This window comes from Pipistrellus kuhlii, unplaced genomic scaffold, assembly GCF_014108245.1.
Source record: "Pipistrellus kuhlii isolate mPipKuh1 unplaced genomic scaffold, mPipKuh1.p scaffold_m20_p_2, whole genome shotgun sequence".
Taxonomy (NCBI): Eukaryota; Metazoa; Chordata; class Mammalia; order Chiroptera; family Vespertilionidae; genus Pipistrellus; species Pipistrellus kuhlii.
Window position 1 is genome coordinate 176,281,926 of NW_023425515.1, and position 11,408 is coordinate 176,293,333.

Here is an 11,408-nt window from a genome sequence, read left to right on the forward strand (position 1 = left end):
AAAAATAATACTAACATAATCATCAACTTAATAATTATCTAATAAATGGTAATTTAATATCATGAATGTTAATGCAAATACACAATTACCCTTTATCATGAAATATTTTTTTAAATATATTTTATTGATTTTTTTTACAGAGAGGAAGGGAGAGAAATAGAGAGTCAGAAACATCGACGAGAGTCATCGATCAGCCACCTCCTGCATGCCCCCTACCGGGGATGTGCCCGCAACCAAGGTACATGCCCTTCACTGGAATCGAACCCAGGACCCTTCAGTCCGCAGGCTGACACTCTATCCACTGAGCCAAACCGGTTTCGGCTATCATGAAATATTATTCACTCCTATTTTTAAATAAGAAATATGAGGGCTCACCCATTGTGGCTCAGTGGTTGAGCATTGACCTATGAACCAGGAAGTCACGGTTCAATTCCTGTTAAGGGCACATGCCCAGGTTGCAGGCTCAATCCCCAGTGTTGGGTGTGCAGGAAGGAGGCAGCCAATCAATGAGTCTCTCTCATCATTGATGTTTCTATCTCTCTCCCTTCCTTTCTGAAATCAATAAAAATATAAAAATAAAAAGAAATGTGAGGGAACAGAGAGGCTACATAATCTGTCCAAGGTCATGATATTAGGATTCAAACCGCAATTTGGCCAAAGCCGGTTTGGCTCAATGGATAAGAGCATAAGCCTGCGGACTGAAAGGTCCCCGGTTTGATTCCAGTCAAGGGCATGTACCTTGGTTGCAGGCACATCCCCAGGAGGGGGTGTGCAGGAGGTAGCTGATCGACGATTCTCTCTCATCGATGTTTCTAACTCTCTATCCCTCTCTGTAAAAAAAAACAAAACAAAAAAACACACACAATTTGTCTGAATACGAAGTTCTGTTGCTATACAGCTTCTAATGAAAATAATTTTAATTTTCTCTTCATCTTGAACAAATATACTTACTTTGTTTGATGAATTGGAAACAACTGGAAACTTCATTTCACAACTTGATTTATGTGATCCATTTCTCCAGGATGACCCTAAATGAGGAGTCTCTGAATGGTCTAAGATCTGAGTGATTACAGATGTAGGTTTCTTACTATCAGGCATACTTTTTCCAGGGACAGTTTGTTGAAAGTTATTACTTGAAGGAGAAGGGAGCAAGGGCCCATCCCAGGAAGAGTTATTGGGGATGATCCCCTCAGAATTAGTGCAAAGTCTGATCTTTTTTGGGCTAAGACCATCTTCTCTCATCCCTTCCCCAAGGGAGGAGCGTTTTTCAATATCTTTGGATGTATCAGTCTTGTCCTTATTAAGCATAATATCACAAGTTGTTGGATTAAATGGTGCAACAACTGTTAATTTTACAAGATTCTTTTCTGGTGCAAAGGGTCTGTTTAATGGTTTCGTAGGAGTTGGTCCCTGGCCAACTGATGTACTTTGAGGTGATTTGAAGAGGCCAGGAGTCTCAGCTACTGGTACACGGCTGTCCAATGAATGTTCCTCATCCTCATCTGATAGATCATCATCCCGCAAGTACTTCTCTATCTCTTCCTCTGTGAAGCTGAAATGGCCATCATCTTCTTCTCCTTCACTCAGGTCCAGCAAGGAGTCATCCAATATATCCTCATCCAAGGGACCCCTAGAGGGTACTAGTGGGCACATCATATCTGAAGAAATAAGAGGCAGATTCACTGAGGAACAGGAAATACTCTTTATACCAGTTCCAATCTGCTCTCTAGAGTAATAGTGTCCTCACATTTCAAATTTTTAACACTGTGACTTGTAATGTGGAAAACAATTTTAAGATATCTAACTTTATCAGAATCATGGAAATACATATTAGAACGATGATACCTTTTTCCCTATAAATATGGTAAAAATTAAGACATAATAATCCAGGTTAGTGTGGTGTGCGGAAAAGCACTCTCATACTCTGTCAGTGAGAGTGTAAGTCAGCACAATATTTTGTGGATAGTATCTTGGCAATACCAATTTACCCAGATATTTCACTTCTGGAAGTTTATTCTACAGAAATACCTATACAAATGCACATGGATACATTTACAAAGATATCCAAAGCATCATTACTCAAAATACCTAAATAGTGAACAATCTACATATCCATCACGAGGAGGTCAGTTAAGTAAAATTATGGCATATTCATGCTGTGTATATTTTAAACTACAGTCGTCTCCCCGTATCTGCAGTTTTGCTTTCCACAGTTGCAGTTACCACAGTTTCAGACACGAGGTCAAGCGAGGTTCTAAATTATTAAATGGAAACTCCCGAAATAATTCTTCTTTTGTTAAAGTATATTTTTACTGATTTCAGAGAGGAAAGGAGAAGCAGAGAGATAGAAACTTCAGTAAGGGAGAACCATTGATTGGCTGCTTCCTACCCGGGGTTGAGCCCACAACCTTGGCATGTGCCCTTGATGGGAATCAAACCTGGGACCCTTTAGTCCACAGGCCGATGCTCTATCCACTGCACCAAACCAGTTAGGGCCTGAAAAATTCTTAAGTTTTGAGTAGTCTGATGAAATCTCGTGCCTTCCCACTCTGACTTGTCCAGAACATGAATTATACCTTTGTCCAGCATATCCACAATCTTTATGCCTCTGTTCATTAGTCACTTAGTAGGTTATTGGAAGGACTGCCATGATATTTCAGTGCTTATGTTCAAATAAACCTTATTTTATTTAATAATGGCCCCAAAGAGCAAGAGTAGAATTGCTGGCAATTCATATATGCCAAAGAGAAGCTGTAAAGTACTTCCCATGAAGTGACAACGTATGCATAAAAAGGGAAAAAACAGTATATATAAGATTCAGTACTATTTGCGGTTTCAGGCATCCACTGGGAGTTTTGGAACATATCCCCTGTGGACAAGTGGGGACTACTGTATTTTAAAAGACAATGTGAGCCGAAACCAGTTTGGCTCAGTGGATAGAGCGTTGGTCTGCAGACTGAAAGGTCCCAGGTTCGATCCCGGTCAAGGGCATGTATATTGGTTGCGGGCACATCCCCAATAGGGGGTGTGCAGGAAGCAGCTGGTCAATGTTTCTCTCTCATCCATGTTTCTGGCTCTCTATCCCTCTCCCTTCCTCTCTGTAAAAAAAAAAAAAAAAAAAAAGGACAATGTGATCTGTACATACTATAATTGAATAATATCCACAACATACAAACAATACAAATATGTAAAATGTTTGAATTTTCATAGTTTACACTTTTTAGAAAACATTTTATAATTAAGAATATTAGAATTGTCTTCCATACTGTGTGGAGCTGCTGGCGTGACCTCTGCCTCTGCCACGAGACCAAACGGAAAAGGTTTCAGCTCCTGCTCTGTTCCTTTCAGCAGACTTGTCAAAGTGATTGACTCCCACCTTCCTGAAGGTACAAAGAAAATTAGAGGATCTTCTCATCACTTTCAACTCTGCTAATTACAAAGTCAACTGTATTATGCTTTTAAGGTGCTCCATCTATTAATTTTCATCTTGATTTTTTTTAATACCAGAAAGTTAAATTTTAAGTCAAAACATAAAAGAAAAACCTTTAGAGAAAAAATTATGCAACTAAAGGACTAATTTTATTCCAACAATTTGTACTTTCTTAAGGTTATCATTTATTTGCTCTAGTAGGATGAATCCTGGATTAGGAATCCAAAAACCTGGGTTATAGTTGTGGTTCTGTCACTAACTAGTTATAATAATTTAGGCAAGCCACTTAACCATTTGTACTTATTTTCTCATTTATAAACTGGGGAACGGATGGAAAAGGGGACCAGGCAATGTCTAAGATTCCACCAAGATGTAAAAGTTACTCATGTCCACATATACAAAAGTCTCATTTCAATAGATACATAGATGCAAAAATAGAAAAAAATGCAAACCCAAATTTGATGACTGCTATAACATGTGGAAGATTGAGAGAGGTCAAAGGGAGATTTTGGTATCATTTTACTTTTCCAATTGAATATTTATATATTACTAGTTTAACTAAAACCTAGTTTTCAAACAGCTAATGATAAATTTGACCTATAATTATTTTCTAATGAAGAAAATGAAGGAAAGCTAATATTTTACATATTTCATATAAACAAATGAAAAGCTATAAAAAATAATTAAACACTAAACTCAATAATCTGGGAAATTCATGATAGCCTTTTTTCTGTGAATTTTGCCTACCCCACTTCCTTCTAAACCACACCTGGAATTTTAACTTTAGTTCATACCTTCTTACAGAAAACATAGTTTCTGAGTTACTATCATCACACAGCATTGAGCTAGATAATACATCTCTATAAAATTTCTAAGAAATAAAGATATGATTTCTACACTCAAGGGATGTATAACCTTGCCAGGAGACAAGATTTAACATACACACTACTATGAAAAAATGTAAAATGGGATGGACAATAAAGTACCAAAGAAAGAGTTAGAAGGGAAGTAATTTCAGAATTTGAAAATTAAAAGGGACCTACGTAATGCACAGCATGGTGATTATAATTAACAACACTGATTTTATACTTGAAAATTGCTAAGAGAATATATCCTAAAAGTTCTCATCACAGGAAAAAAAACTTTATGTGAGGTGGTGATGTTAACTAAACTTATTTTATAACTAAAGGCCCAGTGCATGGATTCGTACACGGGTGGGGTCCCTCAGCGTGGCCTAAGGTAATCGGGTAAAACTCCGGCAATCCAAGGCCTCCTGCTGCCACTCCCACTTATCTCGGGCCCACTGCACCTGCCGCAGGCGTGCGCCCAGTCAGTCCCAATCAGGAGAGTCTTGCATCTGGTGCCCTGGGATCAGCTGAGCAGTGCTCCTGCCGTGGGAGAGCACTGACCACCAGGAGGCAGCTCCTGCATTGAGCATCTGCCCCCTGGTGGTCACTATGATGTGCACTGACCACCAGGGGGCAGATGCTCAATGCAGGAGCTGCCCCCTGGTGGTCAGTGCACATCATAGTGACTGGTCATTCAGTCATTTAGGCTTTTAAATATATAAATCATATGGCAATATGTACATATATCAAATCATTATGTTGAACATCTTAAGATAATAAAACTAGGGGGGGATAATAAATAAAAGAGAGAACTATTATAATTAAACTTTATCTTAGAAATGAGGTGGGACAGGAAGGAAAGAAATATTAAGTACCTATTATAAATCAGGCCCTGAGAGATATTTACAGCTCTAATTTAACTTAATTCTATAACACAGATCTTATCCAAGAAACTAAGGTTTCTGTTGTATTTAAACGTAGTGCTGCTAAGACTTTTTCTCTGATTTACCAACAATTGTTGTGAAAGTTCCAGGCACTGGAGCAGATTCCTCATTGAAGAGAAAAGTAATCTCCCTGCCCAGTGACTGAGTTTTTATAACATTATTTCTTTAGGCAGAAGTAAGAAAGTTGGCTTTTGGAAATTTCTTTACATAAAATTTGTGGTTGTCAAGTACAAGTATCACAGACAGTATGGTTAAGCAGCTACATTTCTGAGAATCCCTTTCTGAGCCCCTATCCCCATTCTCACTCCAGCATCTGCTTGACCAAATGAGTTCAATATATTTTCACTCTTGGAAGACAAAAGTTCAAAGTCATAAAGTAACTCAACCAAGTACAGAGAACTAAGAATGCTAGAACAAGGATCCAAACTAAGGTATATTTCCAAAGGCAATGATTTTTCCTTGTGTATGTTTTTCTACCATCTTTGTAATAAGACTTGCCCAAGGTTGGTCAGCAAATGGCAGAGCCCTCTAAATTCACTACACCTTTTAATAGACATGAAAGATATGGACACTAATGAGGATTTTGGTGCCTTGGCAAAAATAATTTAAGCCACCTTATTATCACAGACTTCCTTGATTTCCCAGCTGAATGGAAGAACATCAGAAATATCCCTGAATGTGGCCAAACCTCACAAGAAAAAACACACACACATCATTACTGCACACAAAAAGGACCAAAATCCTTCACAACCACTGAAAACATCAATTTCTATGCCATACGTCACAGGCGTCTTCAAACTGCGGCCCGCAGAGGAGTCTGATCCGGCCCGCCAGGTTTTTTGGGCAGTGAGCGCAGCCGAGGTGTTACAGTAGGAATTAGTAGTTCATATAGTCCGGCCCTCCAGCTCTCTGAGGGACCGTGATCTGGCCCCCACTTTAAAAAGTTTGAGGACCCCTGTGCCATACGACATCCAGAGCCACGGAGCTGGCTCTTCTGAGCTTCTCTCATATAATGTTCCAAAAGGGCTAGGAGCAAAACAATACCATCCTATATAACGGTAGTAATCCTATGTAATAGAAGCCTGATAAGCAAATCGACCAAATGCAATGACAGAATGACTGGTCACTATGACTTGCACTAACCACCAGAGGACAGTCGCTCAATGCAGGAGCTGCCCCCAGCCAGAAGGCCCCAGGCCAGCCAAGGTGGGTGCCAGCAGGGACCCCACAATCATCCCGACCATCGCCCTGCAGAGGGAGGCTACTGGCAGCAACGGGGCAGGCCAGTGAGCAGACTGCCAAGGTGGGTGCCAGTGGGAGCTTCCCCCCTTCCCCAATCGCCCCACCACTGGGCCCTGATCACTGGCCAGGCCTAAGGACCCTACCCATGCACAAATTTCATGCATCAGGCCTCTAGTATACATATAATGTTTAACCTGCACAAATTATTCTCTTCATAATTTTAGTTCCTCATTTTAACACACATACAAGAACATAATAGTATAATGAATCCTACATACCATCACTCAGACCCAACAACTACCATCAACCAAATCATCGCTAATCTAACCCCACCCATCTACCAGATTATTTTGAAGCAAATCCCAGGCATTAATCATTTCATCTGTAAATAACAAGAATTCATCATCATAAAATATCTGGTTCAGTTTTCCAATTATTTTATAAATGTCATATATTTTTAAAATATTTTTTAAAAATAATTATCCAACTAAGGTCCTTACATTGTAATTGACTGATACATCTTATGTTTCAATCTATAGCATCCCCATTTTTTTCTTGCAACTTGTTAAAGAAACAATACCATAGATACATATATCATTAAATTATAAAAACATGCATAGGAATAAGAAACACCAAATTCATGCCAAAACCTGTTTGGCTCAGTGGTAGAGCGTCCGTCGGTCTGCGGACTGAAAGGTCCCAGGTTCAATTCCGGTCAAGGGCATGTACATTGGTTGCGGGCACATCCCCAGTAGGGGGTGTGCAAGAGGCAGCTATTCGATGTTTCTCTCTCGTTGACTAGCTCTCTATCCCTCTCTCCTCCTCTCTGTAAAACATCAATAAAACATATTTTAAAAATAAAATAAAATAAAATAAAATGTATTCTGTTGAGTTTAAAAAACAAACAAACAAACAAAAACACACCAAATTCAGCCCTGGCTCGTTTGGCTCAGTGGATAGAGCATTGGCCTGCAGGCTGAAGGGTCCCAGGTTCAATTCTGGTCAAGGGCATGTACCTTGGTTGCAGGCACATAACCAGTGGTGTGTGTGTGTGTGTGTGTGTGTGTGTGTGTGTGCAGGAGGCAGCTGATCAATGTTTCTCTCTCATCAATGTTTCTAACTCTCTACCTCTCACCTTTCCTCTCTGTAAAAAAGCAATAAAATGTATTAAAAAACAAACAAACAAAAAAAAAACAATACCAAATTCAGGATAGTGGTTACTATCTCTGTTTGTGGGACGGGAAGAGGAATGGGCAAGGGAGCATAAGAGCTTTAATTCTATTAAAAAAAAAAAAAAAAAAAAAGCCTAAAACAAACATGGCAACACAATATAAAGCTGGCCCTGGCTGGTTTGGCTCAGTGGATAGAGCGTCAGCCTTTATAGTGAAGGATCCTGGGTTCGATTCTGGTCAAAGTCACATGCCCAGTTTATGGACTCAATTCTCAGTAGGGGACATGCAGGAGGCAGTCAATCAATGATTCTCTCTCATCATTGATGTTTCTAGCTCTCTTCCATTCCTTTCTGAAATCAATAAAAATATATATTTTTAAAAATTATTAAAAAAAGATAAAGCTGGATGGTGGGTATAATGGTATTCATTACTATACTTTTTATATGCTTAAAATATTTAATAATAAAAACATTTTAAAGTTAGAAATCAGTGGGGATACAATGATTACATTCTGAAGTTTCAAATGTCCTCTCCTGTAAAAGGACCACATACTACTACTTCATGGGGTTGCTGGAAGAATTAAATAAGATCATGAATATAAAGCACTTAGTATATACTACAGTATAAAAGCTAAATAGTTTACAGACATTATTTCACTCTATCCTCATCACCTCCCTGAACCCTTCAAAATCTTAAGAGAAACATAGGAATAGTAGGAAAAAAGAGTGCTAAACTGGTAAAAACTTCTCCTAGCCCTCACATGTTAGGGAATTAATCCAGTAGCTCTAATCTCTTCTACATTAACCCAGAATTCAACCATTTGCCACTAAATTAAAGACTAGGCTGTACAGACATCTGAACTACAGGCAAATTCTGTAAATTAATAATGAAGTACCTTGTACAGGGGAACTAAAATTCAGAAACTTCAGCAATTCACTTCAAGTTTGAACCTCAAAACAGATGAGAACACTCATCTGAAAAATGTAAATTGTTCACTGTTAACTTCGAACATAGATTATCATGAAGATAAATGAAGGCAAGTTTAGGAGAGCACTCAACATAAAACCCTATACCAGTGGTCGGCAAACTCATTAGTTAAGAGCCAAGTATCAACAGTACGACGATTAAAATTTCTTTTGAGAACCGAAACCGGTTTGGCTCAGTGGTAGAGCCATCAGTCTGTGGACTGAGGGGTCCCAGGTTTGATTCTGGTCAAGGGCATGTACATTGGTTGCAGGCACATCCCCAGTAAGGGGTGTGCAGGAGGCAGCTGGTCGATGTTTCTCTCTCATCGACGTTTCTAGCTATCTCTCTCCCTTCCTCTCTGTAAAAAAATCAATAAAATAGATTTTAAAAAATAAAATAAAATTTCTTTTGAGAGCCAAATTTTTTAAACTTAAACTTCTAGCGCCACTTCTTCAAAATAGACTCGCCCAGGCCGTGGTATTTTGTGGAAGAGCCACACACAAGGGGCCAAAGAGTGCATGTGGCTCGGGAGCCGCAGTTTGCAGACTAGGGCCCTATACTAATGAAAGTTGATTTTAATGAATTTGTGATGGAGGGGGGACCTCAGATCTCTAAAGGGAAGTTCCACAGAAAGCCTTAGTACTTGTCTGCCATTCTACCATCACCTGCCTTTCTTGGCACTTACTTTGTAACCCCCACCAAAAATATTCGGATCTCTTTATTTTTAAAGCAAGACTATTTTTCCCATCTCTCAAGTCTCTCTCTTAATTCCTCTGCTCCCCATCCCTCCTGTGACCCTATTCTGTCCTTCTATGTCTCTCACCTGTCCACCCCCTCCTTCACACTTCAGTTTACCACGTCCGCCCTCGCTGTTCTCTAACCTCCTGGTTGCAACCTCAGAAACTGGCTCCCTTTCTATTTTTATCATACCTAAAAAACCTACTGCCTTAGAGCACAGAGCTTTTATCTTTTGATTCAGGCCACTAAAACTGCAACACCAGATACCATCCCACATCCCTCTTTCTAAAGGCTCCAAAACTAAATCATTACCAAGCTGAATTTGACAAGGTATGGCCAAGGGGAAGGATTATTTTCAAGGGACAGGATTGCCCCACTCAACTTGGATTTCCAACTTTCCCCATCCGAAATCCGTGAGGCACACTACATGAAAGACACTACTCGGTAGGTTTTACCACTCCATCAAAGGGACATAGCATTCAAACAAAATCAAAGTAGCCTAACATTATCTGTGGGGTTTGTGCAACTCCCTTTGAGGTAACTGAAAAAGCTGTAGGACAGAAAAACAGCCCAGAGCTGGAAATCTCTGCCGCAAGTAACATTTCACTAGATAAGAGCCCCCGGATTCTCCTCCCATAGAGGCAAGGGAGACCAAATGTCCATGCCTGCAGCAACAGGTTTCTTAAAAAACAACAACAAAAAATGTAGGCAGGTTTGCTAAAGGCTGGAGCCTCTATCATAGTCACAAGACACTGGAGGTCAGGTGTGACCCATGACCCACCTAAGACCACACACCTTCTACTAGGCCTTCAGTAAGTTTCCACCACTCGCTCCACCTATCTCAGAATCTAATCTAACCAGTAAATATGGCTGCATCCTGCCCGAGGAACTGAGCCAGCTCCGCCCCCGAGCCCCCACCTGAACCTTCCAACAGCCCTTAGGAAGAAACCTCAGTCCCTCACGACGACAGGCCCTGAGCCCTCCATAGCGCTTGGCCCCTTTCAAGCTCTGGACTCGGTCCCTCTCCTCTGTGAATCCTTTCACAGCCCGGGCTTGGAGGGAGCAAGACCTCCCAGCCCCCCTAACCAGGTGAGGACGGCAGGTGGGCCCACCCAGCGGGCCCAGGCCTCCCCTCCGGGCTCGGGGAGAAATGGGTGGGGCGCCCCCGGGTCTCGGGAGCCAAACCCACCCTTCGGAGGCGGCCCCCGGACCCCTCCCTGCCCTCCCTCCCGTAGTCAGCCTCAGCCTCCGGCACAGCATCGCCCAGGGCCAGGCCTCCGCACTCCCTCCTCCTTCCTCCCAGAGACGGAGAATTCCCGCCGCCCGCGGAGGGCGGGAGCAGCGCGGCTCGGCGCCCACCCCTCCCCCCGGAGCGGGACCTGCCCGCGGCGCGGCTGCAGCCTCTCCCCGAGGACGGCGACCCCCCACCCCTCGCCCCGCGGCGGGACCCGGCCCCGCGCCCCGAGGGGCGGCCATCCTCTCCTCCCCCACAGCCCGGCGGCGAGAGGACCGCGGCCCCTCCCGGCCTCCCCTCCCGGCCTCCCCTCCCGCCGTGGAGCCGGAGCGGCAGCGCCCGCGCCCACCCGCCCCCGTCCCCCTCCCTCCCGCCGCCCTCAGGCTGGGAGAACCGACGCCGCTCCCGCCTCAGGCCGCCAACAGCCTCCCTTCTCCTCCGCAGGGTGAGGGGCGCCCAGAGCCCGCCGACGTGGAGGTGGGGGCAGGGACACTCCCCCCTCCCGCCGCCATCACCTCAGGGACGAAAAACGAGCCGCCCTCCCAGCAGGGCGAGGGCCTCCCAACCCCTCAACGGGGCGGACGGCGGCGGACGTGGTCCCCTGAAGAAGCAACAGGCGCCCCCATCCTCCTCCCGGCCGGGGAGTGCCGACCCCCTCGCCCCTCGCCCCTCCCGCACTTCACCTCCGGAATTGGGGCCGAAGCCTGGGCGAAGACCTCGCCTCACTCCGCCCCCTGCGCCATTTTATCGCCCCTCTCCCCGACCTCCCCCACCCGAGGCAGCCCGGGCAGCGCCAGGGGGGCGGGCACACAGGCGATGATTGGCAGGACGGCG

The 11,408-nt window shown here is 43.3% G+C and overlaps 1 protein-coding gene across 1 annotated transcript in view; it reads right to left on the bottom strand.

The window, feature by feature from the left end:
• Positions 1 to 11,244, bottom strand: part of LOC118723761 (S100P binding protein) — a 31,496-nt gene extending 20,252 nt beyond the window's left edge. Inside the window, exons 1-3 of the mRNA XM_045584903.1 lie at positions 11,090 to 11,244; positions 3,267 to 3,380; positions 952 to 1,658 (exon numbers count right to left, since the gene is read on the bottom strand). Of these exons, the coding sequence (XP_045440859.1) occupies positions 952 to 1,656 (705 nt within the window). The 5' untranslated portion in view covers positions 1,657 to 1,658; positions 3,267 to 3,380; positions 11,090 to 11,244. The remainder of the gene's footprint in view (positions 1 to 951; positions 1,659 to 3,266; positions 3,381 to 11,089) is intronic.
• Between the last annotated feature and the right edge of the window lie 164 nt (positions 11,245 to 11,408).